Raw genomic sequence first — 14,301 nt, 5'->3', positions numbered from 1 at the left:
CAGATTCACAGAACTGCATCTCTGATTCCTTCTAGCTCTCACCCAGTGCTGAAGCCACTGTTCTTAAAACTTCCTACCTTTTATCATCAATTCAAATCACCCTGCACTGCACTTTACCGCACAAGTATTTCTGATGCGACACTATGAACCCTAATCAAAAACTCCACCTAGTTCAAAACAAACAAACAAAATATCTCTAACACTCCCCTTCCCTCTACCACCTCAAAAGGTTTAGTCACCTTAATTTCCTGAACTCATTCACAGCTCAATGCTGCAAATGACTGTTAGCATGAATGAACAAGTGGTGTGCTATTATAGTGCAAGGGCTGTAATTCCTCAGATGGAGTTCCAGTGTCAGGTATAAGTAAAGGTATGACAAAATCTGTTTTACAGTTCTGCTACTTCTTCCTTCCTTACCCATGGACCTGCACATGTGAGGGACTAAAGAACCAACAGCTGGACTATGAAGGACAGCATTACACCTGGCTTGCCATGCTTCACTCTTCAAAAATTGATGACATGAAGAATAAAATGAAAAATGCCTCCACTGGTGGGAAAAAAGTGCAGCCTTAAATTTTACAATTAGCTGAACAGTCTTACACCTTGTTTATAAATAATTGCCTATGCTATTACATAAACAAACCCCTCCAATTTAATATCCCAAAGTCACTCTCAGAAACATCTTGATGTTTTAGCAATCTATTGTAAGATTTATTATGTAAATTACTTTGTTTTATTCAACCTATTCAGCTCACTCAGCCTCCAAAGTTTTAGCCTGGATTTTTAAGGTAACAAATCTAATACAATTACAACATCTGTCTTACAATTAATTCATGGACTGCTCCATTTCAATTAAATCTGACAAGGAATTTTCCAATGCATTAAATTCCTAAACATTTTGTGAAAACGGTGACTTAGCTGACAGAGGGATCCTATTAGGGGACCAAAGGAAAGTTACCTGTTGTATCCAAACACGCTGCTATGGAAGACCTACAGTTGCATAAAAAGGCAGGTGAGATTTGGGGAAAGCAGGAGGCAATACGGAACACAGTTGAGAACACCTTATATTGCAGGAGGGAGTTGTCAAGGACATAGAGACAAATCAAGAGGACGCTGTGAAGAAGCACATAAATATAAAAGCTGTGCTGCGGGGAAGCTGGTGGGAAGAGTCACTCCTGAGTTCCACAACTCACAGAACAACTTATCAAAATGTCTCTCAAGTCTAAATGCCAACGAAATACTATTTTTACATCACCCATTGAGCTCAAGCACAGTAAAGAAGGAATTCAATAGGAAACCTCTAATTTTGTTCTTCTAATGTATGTGAATACTGGTACAGGACGTGGCACCACATGAGCTGAGTGCACTTTGCTATTACAGTCCATTAGTAATGAAAGTATATTACTGTTCATGTAAGTAGCTAAATACATATAGCTGAAAGCAAAGTCCTGCAAACTGACAGCACATTAACGTACCAAGAACAAAATGGAGACGTCATGACCAAAGGCAACTCTCCATGCACAGTAATTTTTCCAACTTCTTTCCCCATAATGCACATAAAGAATATCACCAGTGAGATTCAAAAAACACCAGTTCCTTTCTTTAAATAGATTCTGAGCAGCCTGAAGCACTGCTTAGGCAGCCAAAGAAAACTATGTGCAGAACACCCAAACATGAGACAGTTGCAAATGCTGTTGTGTGTGCTCCTCTACACCTGCAATAATGCCAGCCCTCCTGAGTGATAAGTCCCTGGTGATAAGTGGCAAAAATTCTGCTAATGGATTGTTTTTGACAGTGTCAAAGCAAGGGTCAGTCTGGCCTGCTAATGTTAGAATTGGGAGCGATGCCAGGACTTCCAGGAGCTGGCGATGGGCTTAGGCTACTTTACATAACCTCCTAATTGCCAACAGTCATGCAGGTGTAGGTATGGCCAGTGCCAAAATCTGTCAGCTTTGTTCTGAACTCTTTGCACACAAACGAGTCTGTCTGGCTGATCAAGGTGTACTATTTACCGTTATTTTCCCTTCTTTCTTTAATTTTTCCAACAGTACTCTTTTTATAGGAAAGACACTAAAAGTTGACAGTTCATAAATCACTACACACAATATTCCACATAATGATCAGAAATAGCTCCATTAACAATAACAATATTTTAAAAATACACAGACAACAAATGCCTTGCTATGAGGATCACCATCAAGACCCTATTTATTTTTGTAGGATCAAAAATATGCTGTGACTCCTGCAACATTTCCATGAGTAAAGACACACACACGCTACCATACAGTGAAGTCTACCAAAGGCACAGGTAGCTTCATGAGCAATTCTTTTGGCAGCACTGCTCACTTTTGCAGGCAACCACTGCTCTGCTCATTCCCATTCCCTGCCATTCCCTTGGGCTGTTTCACCACAGCTGTCTGTGGCTGCACAGAGTCAGATGGGGAAACAGAAACAGGTTAGTTACCTGACTGCAAGAAAGGGAGGAGAAAGAGAAGGGGGCTATTTTCAGTTTCTCAAACTGGGCCACCACACAGCTGCACAAACAGCTGCACAAGCACAACTGAAAGGTCACACAGGGACTGAAATGAGTGACTGTGCAAGAGAATTACTTAAACTGGCATTGACAGGGAAAAAAAATATTACACTATGGCTTCATGTAAAGTGACATGGTCTATGTGGGTGCTTTCACAGGCTATGACAATACTCAGCTCCTAGCAATTCCTGGGTCTCCTAGGCACCCTTGGAAATCTCAACCTGGACATTTCACACCTAACAGTTTCTTGTTTCAGGGTAGAGGAAATAGTTTACGTTATTTTTAACCTGTTCTTACTAAAACTGTAACCGCTGCTTTTACTACATGTTGGCTGCTTTGCTATCCCCGTTTAACAGTAAATTGGCAGATTTTTCCAACACAGGAATCCTGTAATAGAGGGATCTTAAGGAATAAAAAACAAATACATCTCCACTGCAAACTGGAACACTGTGTAGATTTAACCAAATTAGCTTCAAATTAGTTACATCAGCAACTGTATCACAATGGTAGCAGACTCCACATGGACTAATTTAACTCCTTCCAATAAGGTTCTTTTTAATGTTAATCCAATGTAATTCTACATTATATCACCACCTACCTACACTGTAGGTTACTTCTTCCCATCCTACCCCTCATCGAATTACAAAAACCAGCCAACTTGACCTCATCTGAAGAAAACAAGCAAAGGATTCTACTTACCCTGTAAAGAACAAAGCTTCCGTGTAGGTCTAGAAGCCAATTCAATAAAATAATGCTGATGGCTACTTACGAAATCCCACTGCCTCTGATTAATGATTTACACTCTTGACTTCTAAGCAATTATACAGTGGAATAAAAAAAACCCCAACATGAACTACCAGGAAGTGCCATGGTTAAATCAGTTGACAGGTAGATCCATGCACTACAAATGCAGATTTAATAGGGGTGTCCATGCAGATACACTCTACCTAACTTTTTGGAAGAGTTAAGGATTGAGGGTGCACTGTGATTGACTTTAGAAAATTATCTCTGGAATTTGAAGCATGAGCTAAGAACAAATAATACATATTATCTGTGGGTTTATTCTAAAATCACTTTCTTAAAAGAAGACCTCTTCCATGTTCTAATTTCATTTATAATAAAATACTAAATTAATGTTTCTTTATTTCAATTCTAACCTCCTTCTTCATCTGAGTACTACAAACACTGCAACACAAACGCCAATCTGACTACTACCCAGCCATTTTGCAGCAAGAGTTGGTAATTAGAAGTTCTGGTCTGGATGTTTCTGAAAACATCAATGAATATCCTGCTGCTCAGAAGAACAAACAAAACCCAACCAAGTTGAAATTGTCTACAAAATTTAGAGGCAGTAGGCCGAAAAATGAAAAATGACAGATATGCATGATTACTACTGAGATATTTGTTATTCTCTCCAAATGACTATGTAAACTCTGATTCAGTTTTTCCTATTTTTTTCCTATTATGGCACAACTTCAACCTCTAGTTGCTGAAGGAAGTCATGTATTTAATTACCTTTCTGTGCCTTTTTAAGCACATAGTTTGAATATTAGGTTTGACAGCGGTGCACTTTCATCAGTGAAATACAAGGTGATTATCAAGGAGAAATCAACATATTAAAAAGAATAAAAGTTCAGTGCATTTTTAATTTTCAACTCACTGCCTAAAAGACACTGTAACAATAACATTTAACTAATGGAAGTCTTAAGAACATAAAATTTGTCCAAGGATGTGAATAAAGAACAGAAGCAGAGATTTATGTAACTGCCACAGAATCTGTTTATGCCACCTGATAAAGAAATCCTGTTTTCTTGCCTTTGGATGAAAGAACTAATAATCACTGGCATGACTACTTGAATGTGAGTTACTACAGTAACTATATTTGACTCTCCACTGTTCTTAAAATTACAGACTGAAAACCAACAGAAGGTAAAACTGTAACAGTATATTACTGTTCTGCAGAAGCATATTACAACTTACTAATTCATCAGGTGCTGCACTTACCAAAGCAACATAAGGTTTCACATCCTCTCAAAATTTTAAAGCCTGTAAATGTCACTCAGTCTTTCGATCATTAACAACTTTCACAACTTCTGATTTAACATGGAAAAAAGTCCCCCAATTTTTAAAAGTCTCTTTAAAAGCACTGAAATGTAACAGCATGTAGAAAAAGTGCTATTTCATTGTCACATTTTCTCTTGATTCCTTAAGAAGTACATTTGAGCTGCCCAGTTATTACCCTAAATGCCATGCTGATGTAGCCACCGAAACAATGAATTCAAGATTTCAAATTTCAAAAATGAAAGCCTATTTGAATAATGGTGTAAGTAGTTTAATGCTTACCTGTTCCAGATTCCAACAAGACAGAATAAATGTGCTGACGAGCAGGGCGGTAGATAAGCGCTTGTCCAGGAATCTCTGTATCACAGTCATCTTCCAAAGAGTTGCTGCACTCAATCTCTCCATTACTCAGGATATTGAAGATTGCATAATTTTCAGACTGGATATGCTGTTCTTTAGCTAACTGTTTGTTCAAAGAAGGCATCATTATGTCCAAAATTAAGAAGGATTAAAAAGTAACAAACATATTCGCTGTTCAAGGAAATAGTACTTTATCAGTGGAAATGGAGAGAATGGCCAGGAAGGGAACAAGTGCTTTTTCAAATAACACCAGTATTACTTTCAGATTATTATGTATCTATCTTTTTGTGGACAGGAATCACCTGGAAATCCATTTATGCCTTTTGTAGCCCCGTCCCCTCACCCCCCAGTAATTCTTAAAACTTGGGAGTTTTAATGACAGTTTTTTAGACATAAATTATTCTTAAAATGCATTCTAAGTTCAGACATAGAGAAATGAACTGCCCTCCTTTAGTCACTTGAAAAACCTAAATTTCCTCTTTTAACAGTGAGTGAAGGCATGAAAAACCACATTTTTTTTTTTAAATTCTATTGCAAGACAAACTACATTAGACAGCTCCATTTCTCTCCTGACTTTGCATAGTTTACATTGTGGTGAAATCAGAACACTTAACTTCACCACACTTTTTTACTTTGCAATAGCTTGTCCCCAAGGAAAAGAAATACAATCTACATAGTCAGGAAAATCAGGTCTGCAGGCTGTTGCTGAAAAGCAGATTCAGAGCATCACCCAGGCCACATATCATCCATGCACTGGATGCAAATGCAACTGACTACAGCAGCTGGCTACGAGCTGCCTCAGTATAAACCGGGACCTGCTGTCTGGAGCAGCTTAGATGGAGAAGCAACAATGTTGTTCTCCGCCAGTGCAGAATTTCAGCTGGTTATGCCTGTGGCCTGGATTGTTCCAGTGCAGAGCCAGATGGAATTTCTACTTCACAACCTCAGACCAAAACTATGGGGGTGCTCAAACAGCTGAGCGGAGCCAATTACTTCCACAGGGTGCCACTAATATTTTCTCCTGGACCCATGCTGTATGGTCAGCAGGCACAGAGGTTTCTCTGCTCTGCACTCCCTGCCTGTGTCATGCTATCTGCACGGATGACATCTGTGGATGGTTGTGCAATCCACACAGTTACTGCCTCTCTCACTGGGGATTATCACCAGCCAGAGCCAAATCCACCATTTCTGCAGAATTCCAGTATGTGCAAACCTCAGAACTCAGTGGGTGAAAGCAGCTGTCAATCACTGTCTCATTACTGATGAAAATTAATTCTACCAAAATGTTACACTTTCAGAAGAAATTTTCCCATGAGCAGAAAATCAATGACAGGCTTCTGTGTACAATGCCAATCAAAAGAGCATTTTCTTATAGCAATAAATTGATGATTGCCCTGGAAGAAATACTTCAGTATCCCTAATATATGTAAACAATGTACCTTCTCCCCCCCACACCCAAATCTACTTTTGTATAAAACAAGTAAGTATTTCTAAGAATGATTTGAATGAAGCATTGAACTATTTCACGCAAACAACTGTCACTGTTTGAAAATCCTAGTTTCTTGCAATTTGCCAATAATCTAGACATCCTTATGTCCTGCAGAAAATACAAGCTAACTTCAAAAGTATTGCTGTATCTTGAAAAATATTCCTGATTTACATCTACAGTCACCTAGAATGTTATGCTCTTTTTTTTCTGATAGAAGCAGCAACACGAGGCTGCCCTCATGGTTGGAACTGAGCTGTTTAATGTATGTGCAGTTCAGCTTATGTGCAAGGTAAGCAGAACTACACAGGGGTTTCAAAACAGAAGCAAAGCACACACATTACATACACAAATATTTAAACACCTGTAACAAAAACAAAAGACAAGTTAACATGTCTACAACTTTGACTGTAATTTCCCTGGCCCAGGGACTGGTTTAACATAGGATTTATGCAACAACAGTGAGGCATTCTTCAATGGAGTTTCTAAACATTATTATTTTATTACAGCAGCAGCTCAGCATGATGCAAGAGAACTGCAACCCTTCATAGGAAAGTTCTAGCCAAGAAAAAATGACCACTTGTCATAAAGACTGCATGGCACATTCTCCTAAGAAGCAAGTATATTACCACTATTGTCCTGGCCATAATCTAACCTAGATAATTACATTCTGGCTAATTTTTTCTTACACTTCAAGCATAAACAATACTTTTCAACACTTTATTAGGATGTAAGGTTGTTTATTTCAAATAACATCTTCTGTTTAACTACTACAGTCAAAAGTTACATGTATCTATGTGTATTAAACACCCCCAATATAGCTGCAGTTTAAGTGAAATGAGCACAGCATAGGTTACAATGCAGTTTTTAAATGCTTGAGAGTTTTTAGAAAAGGTAAATCATAAGATTACTTTAGAATAATATGAGGAAACAGAAAAAAATATTTTTCAAGGAAATGCTCAGGATGAGTTAAAAGACAGACAAAAAAACCCTCTCTAATTGAAGTCTTCATACACCTAACAAGATAGGGAGTAACAGATGGCTAATAGTGTCTAAAATACACTACCTTGTACAGACTTTCTAAAATTAAATCTCAATATGTTATCTTAATTACCATGAATTTACAGAATCATACTCTAGACTTACTACTATTGCATAAATTCTGATAGAAGGTAGCTCAGTTTTCTGTTAGCCAGGTAGGCTACCCTTGCTAACACAGCCAGTCTCTCAGTGACCCAATCTGACTGTATTGTTTCACGACCCAACAGCAGCCCATCTCTGCCCAGGTGTGAAGCTGTAAGTAAAACCCACTCGTGCAGTTCTGTCTTTTAAGGATTAATAAGCCACTCAAAGTGCTTTTGCATTGTATCTTGCAACACATGGGAAGTACACCTCTATGCCCAGGGGCTGCTCCCCATTATTTGACCCGCCTGACACTTCAGAAAGAGAGGAACTACTTTATTTAAATGTACTGCATTAGCCCTCATCATGATACATGTAATAGTCCTAACCATGGCTGTACAGACAAAAGATTTTGCTCAAGCAAATCTAAATGAACAGGTCTGGTGTACTCATGACCAACTTTGACTAGGTAGTCATAATACTGAAGTGACCATTACACTTTTTAAGAAAAAAAAAAAAAAAAGTACCTGAAAGATTTCCTTATCTTGACACATGTCTGTTTGCTCTTGAAGGGAGAACATCTGACGGTTCGTTAGATTGGGAGGAATCCATGGAGACTGCTGACCAGGCAAGAGATAGGACTCCACTCCTCTGTACAGTAATGTCTTGTCTGATCCCAAAGGTAGCATCTCTTCCAAGTGTTTCAGGCTGCTGTATGAGCATGGAACTTTTGAGATGTAATGTGCTACAGCTAGAAGTACATTTGCTCTTCTGTTGTAGCTGTTATTCTTGTGGGGACTGGTGACTAAACATTTATGCCAAAAGCCTTCCAACAAGCTTTCTGGAACAACATCATTGCCAAGCAAGCAAGCAAAGAGAGGGAGGTGTGTCACACTAAGGCCCAAGGCACGACAAAGATCTTCTCGAGAGTACATAACAGTGACCAGTCTGTCCAAACAGAGCTTCTCAATGGAAAAGTAGGGGCACGTGTTATAGATGAGGTAGTCACTATCTTGCCCGAGAATTCCTATGCAGTTCTGTTGCAAACCATATGCAGCCACCTCAAAGTCTGCCTCTTGCAAGGTGCATACTGTTTTTTGACCAAGAGACTTCAGGGCAAAACGTGTAAAAGTAGGCAAAGCTGAAGGAACAACGAACATTCCTCTCCCTGGTTGTTTCCTGTGAGTCTTGATAAACTGAAATATTCTGGCTATTTCCTTTCTATTCTGCAACCTCCGTTTGATCCACTCATCTCTCTTTTTCTCCTCCACTACTCCATCAAAGTAAAACACCAACTTGATACCAGCTTCCATAAAAGCTTTAATAAAATCCTCTAAATTGGCAAGGTACTCCCGCCACTGGCCACCAGACACCCAGGACTCCGGTGTGTACCAGTGCCTAACGCAGCTCATGGCATCTACTACGATAACAGGTGGGACATCAGGATGGTCGAGGCGATGTTGTTCTGCCACTTCTCTCAGATCTACCGTTCTGCATGCATCAGGGCAGACTCTTGCCACAAATCCCTGCAAACCTTTAATGCCCATGGCTGATTGCTGAAACTCACAGCAGTCTGAAAGAAGAGAAATAAAAACATTCTAAAAGTCTCAATACTGAGCAAGCTAATGACATTTTACAATTAAAAAAAACAAAACAAAAAAAACAACTTAGAAACTGAACTGTTATATTTCTGCTTTTGCAGACAGCTTGTTGTGCTGCCCTGGCCTTTAAGCAGTTTGAATCAGATTTTTTTGCATTGAATAACCAGACTTAAGTGCCTACTCACTTTGCCTTCCCTTTCTACTCTTTGTATCAGTGAAAACTGTGAATATCAAAATGTTTTCATAAATATAACTTTAAAAAAAATCAGATTGATAGTGTAAAATATAGAAAAGTATGCACTGCTAGAAACCCAAGTATAACATCTTTATAACGTCTTAGCTGACAGTGTACAAATAGGAATTAATAACTTTATTTTCCTATTTAAAAATATATGAGCATCTTTAATTGAAGTCAGCAGAAAAAAATACTGAATAACTTTGGAAATCAGTCTTGTACCTTGATTGTTCAAACAGCTCAGTTACCATCTGAGTTCACAGACAGCTATCCATTGACATGGCAGCAATTGCAATACCAAGGTTTTGGGGTACCAGTTCAGCTTTGAATCAGAAATTCAATCCATTTTACCAACCTGTGATTTAAAGACAAGATTTCCAAGACCTGTTTAAAGAACTGCAGGTTAACCTGTATTTTGTGAATCTATAACTATCATTAATAATCAAGTTAATATATTAAAGGGGATTTCTAACACGCACAACAATTCTGAACCATTCTATTTTAAAAGACACAGATAAAAACATTAGCTAGACATGAAATAATTGAAAATGGAATAAGCCTATTTTTTATCTTGAAAATACTAAAAGATGGAATAAGAGAGTCTCTGAATCCTCTAGCAGAACTTAATAAGCGATCAAATGATTCAGTTGGCATATTCCATAGAGAGATGGTTGTGGGATAAAATGAAAACTGTTGATGACCTCCATTTTTAATTCTAGAAATCTCAGTGCAAAGTAGTTAGGCACAACCTCTATGTGCTCTTTCCTCCACTAGACCATCAATTTCCTCTACAATAGCACCATTTTATTTTAAAGGACGTTCCAAAGAAAAAGGTAGGTAACAACTTCCATCAAGCTTTTTCTTCTTCATTCTCAAAAAATCTGTTTGTTTTTTATTTTACTTGAAAGTCAGATCCCTTCTCAGTTAAACAGTGAAGAAATTCACTATGTTTTAATTAAACAGGTACAATTTTTCCTGGTTTTCACACTGCTGATTTCTGACATTTAAATTACAAACTGCCTCAGGGGTGTTACATTTCAGTACAGGTTTATGGTATACAGAGGGGAAAAAACAAAGTTGAGTTCACAAAAGTGTTGTGAACTGACAGCTTTTAAAGATATTCATGAGTCCTAGGAGTTTAAATACCTAATGCCCTCCAGGTACAATTTTGAATATCATCCTTTTTAATCATACAATAGTTTGGGTTGCAAGGGACCTCTAAAGGTCATCTAGTCAAAGCCCCCTGCAATGAGCAGGGACATTTCCAATTAGGTCAGGTTGCTCAGAGCCCCATCCAGCCTGACCTTGAGTGTTTCCAGGATCAGGCATCTACCAGCTCTCTGGGCAGCCTGCTCCAGTGTTTCACCACCCTCACCATTTAAAAAAAAAAAAAAATCTTGTTTATGCAATGCAATATGAAATACATATGAAATAAAAGCTGAGAGCATACAGTAGACCTTATTATAAAATCAAAAATAAACATGTATGAAGCTGCTTTGTTGTTGCACATAGATAGAAGTTAGGGCACTGCTCTCTCTATGATGCTACCTCCAGCGTTACCTGGGGGCCCTTAAGACTACAGCTATTTGCTTTTCCATGAGAGCTGCAGTTCTGACTGCAAGTAGTTCAAGTACCAATGGTACTTGGTTTTTATTACTTTCCACAGAGATCTAACATGGGGTGTGAAGGTTGTCTTTTTTAAGTCCCTAGCATATGCAGTCAGACTAAATGATCTGAGGTCACTACCCAGTCACAGTATGCCACAGACAGGTCTTAATTCCGCAGAAACACATTGTGTCCAAGCAAGCTTCACTCGGATTCAGTACAGATTCTGTCCATGCTGGCTATATACCTACAGCAAAAAGTGTGGTAAGCAACTTCATACTGTACTGCAATAAATGGAAAGTACCTTCCTGTACTGTAAGGGGGTCTACAGGAAAGCTGAGGAGGGCCTGTTTACAAGGGCATGGAGTGACAGGACAAGGGGTAATGGGCTTAAACTGAAGGAGGGGAGATTTAGCTATTAGGAAGAAATTCTTGACTGTGAGGGCGGTGAGGCCCTGGCACAGGTTGCCCAGAGCAGCTGTGGCTGACCCCTCCCTGGCAGTGCTCAAGGCCAGGCTGGATGGGACTTTGGGCAACCTGGGCTAGTGGAAGGTGTCCCCGCCCATGGCAGGGGGTTGGAACTAGAGGATATTTGAGGTCCTTTCCAGTACAACCTATTCTGTGATTCTATGAAACGAATTTTCCTACCTCCTCACACCTGTATTTGAAGCACTCCTCTTAGCTAACAATTTAAGCAAGTTATGATACAGAGATTACCAGAAAAACTTCCACTATCAGTATTAGTCTAGCTTAATCGATAGCAAGTTCATATTCAAACACATAAGCAACACCTTGGACACTACTAGCATTTTCGTATCAGTATCAAACACATTCACTGAAAACATAAAAAAATAGTTTATATTCTGTCAACCATCCTGTTTCACTACTAAACAGTAACAGCCATGTAAAGGAAAACATTTTCTAACCCATCACAGCAGAAAAGAGAACAAGTAAAATCTACTAACTTGAGAAGTACTTTCATCAGAGGCACCCCAATAAAGTTGACAGAATCACAACTGCTTTATGTTGTCACACTAAATTTCCCAAGAGCAGAACACATTCACATTCTGTGCAACACCTAACAATTTAAGGCTGGACACTTACTTCTAATACTACTTGTGTGAAATGAAGATCTCAGGTTACCATAGGATTGCAGCTGTATTATTATCAAGTTATATTATTAAGAAATGATAATGAAAAGGTAAAGTTTTCTCCACAAACTGAAATAATAAAAAACATGTCATGTATGTGTGTCCCCATCTCCCCACTTAATTTTACACCCACATAAAAATATCAGAAATCACCCTAGAACAGTTGACAACACCACTAAACCTTGCACACACACAGCTACCACTATCTATATTTTATTATGCCCCCAGGAGCGCTGCAAAGGGTTTGCTAGCAGAACTGTTCACAACAACTGCTCCAGCCCTCACAAGAGCCCTCTAGCAGAGGCCCACAGCACAAGGGACGTGGAGCAGAGCAAAGCCCTCCACTCCTGACGCGCGGCAGCCCACAGACAGGCCCCCAGCACCCCACTGCCTTGAGGGGCCGGAGGCCGTCCCAGAGGCGGGGAGCGGGAGGCCGCAGGCAGGTGAAGGGCAGGCGCTATCTGCCCGCTGCTGAGGACAGGGCCGAGGCCTGCACCGGGCGAGACGTGAGGGCCGCCGCGTCCAGCCCCGGAAGGGACGGTGCGGCACCCAGACCGCGCTGCGAACAAAAACCGGGGGCCAGTCACCCTCACCCCGGACAAACCTACCCAACCTTCCCCCCCACAACTCGCGCAGCGCGGCCGTTAAACGACCGGCTGGCCACCCCCTCCTAACGGCATCCCAGGACTGACCCGAGCCTGCGCTTCCGCTTCCTACAGAGGCGGGGCTACGCATGCGCGCGGGGGCCGGGCCCGAGGGCAGCGCGTCGGGGCCACCGCCGGGGCTGATGCTGTCCGTGTCCCTGCCCGTCCCCCGCCCTCCCCGCTGGTCGTGCCGTCCCTGCCCGCCCGGGCGGGGACAGCCGGCTGCAGCGGGGCCCTTCGCATGACAGCGGCGGGGGGGCGAGGAGGGGCCGGGCTGGTTTGAACCGCTGCTGTCCCCGCCCGCGGCCTGGTGTCCCTCGGCTTTGTACGGCCACAATGGGGCCGGAGGGGCTATTGTGCCCCCGAACAAACCCGGCCGGGCTGGGCCGGGCGGGGGGTGGGGGGAGTGGGTGGGTGTGGGGAGATGAAAGCGTCGCGCACCGAAATTACTTTAAACCCCCCGAGTCGTACACGGGAGATTTATGTCGCCCCTCGGCTGCGCGGCCTGCTGAGCGGCGCTGGCCTTGGGTAAACAAAGCGGCCCGCGGCAGCCGGGCGGGCGGCTCTAGCAGGACCCGTCCCGAAGCGGCGAGGCGGCCGAGTTCGCTTTGCTCGGCACTTGCCAGTTGAGGGGAGCCCCCGTTTCCCCGGGGTGCGCCCGGGTGCCCAGTCCCCGATAACGGTGCGGCTGCAGGCGTGCAGGGAGCGCGACCTGCTTCCACCCCGCCAGCAACAGGTGGGGACCTGAATAACTTCACATCTTTTCAAGGGGGAAAGAGGGACGTGGGGGAGCCGATGGGAGGATTAGATCAGATGTTATTGCTGGTGAAAAATTAAACAGAGTGGTACTCTGGGGAGCACAGATTAATATATTTGGTGACTCCGTGTGCACAAAGCCTCACCATTGTAGGCCTGTCTGAATGCCTGTGAATAGGATGGAGCATATGTGGCCTGTCACCGCAGGTGCCCACATCTGTTCGTCTCCGGGCAGATGCTCTCAGAAAAGGGGAGAGCATTTCCAAAAGCTCAGGCCCGCCCCATCCATACCCATCCTCTTTCTCATAATCACCTTCTGCAGTGGAGTTTGTGGCCCCTTCCCTCCCCCCACCCCCGTCTTCCCTGCACACAGAGAGATGTGGAAAGAAAGAAAGAAAAACAACACAAATTGGAAGTGGCTCAGAAAGCCCTGGAAACATACAATCAAACTACTTTCCTCTCTCTCCCCCTCCCAAGTTTATTAGCAGCAGGTTTTGCGCTGCAGCCAGCGCACAATGCGCAAGATGCGCGCACCGTGCAAAGGGGGCTGCAGGCCACGAGGGGAACAGAAAAACCCTTCATGCATGAAATGCGGTACAGTACAGCGGCACGCTGTGCTGGCTGTCATAGGGGAAGAGTGGTCTGTGCAGCCACTCCGGAGTGCTGGTTTGCAGCTACTATTTCAAGTTCTGGCTTAAGATGATGATTAACAAAACCGGGGAAAAGCTAAGAAGGGGGTTTCCCTAT

The 14,301-nt window shown here is 42.0% G+C and overlaps 1 protein-coding gene across 1 annotated transcript in view; it reads right to left on the bottom strand.

The window, feature by feature from the left end:
• The window catches only part of FAM120B (family with sequence similarity 120 member B), a gene marked incomplete at its 5' end in the record, with an annotated part of 51,448 nt that extends 38,559 nt beyond the window's left edge, over positions 1 to 12,889 (bottom strand). Inside the window, 3 exons of the mRNA XM_084261922.1 lie at positions 4,877 to 5,057; positions 8,090 to 9,135; positions 12,847 to 12,889. Of these exons, the coding sequence (XP_084118048.1) occupies positions 4,877 to 5,057; positions 8,090 to 9,135; positions 12,847 to 12,889 (1,270 nt within the window). The remainder of the gene's footprint in view (positions 1 to 4,876; positions 5,058 to 8,089; positions 9,136 to 12,846) is intronic.
• Positions 12,890 to 14,301: the final 1,412 nt, after the last annotated feature.

Source organism: Gallinula chloropus, assembly GCF_964237585.1.
Source record: "Gallinula chloropus genome assembly, chromosome: 3".
In the NCBI taxonomy this organism is placed as follows: Eukaryota; Metazoa; Chordata; class Aves; order Gruiformes; family Rallidae; genus Gallinula; species Gallinula chloropus.
The sequence above is the reverse complement of the archived record's forward strand: the minus strand, read 5'-3'. Positions and strand labels throughout refer to the sequence as shown.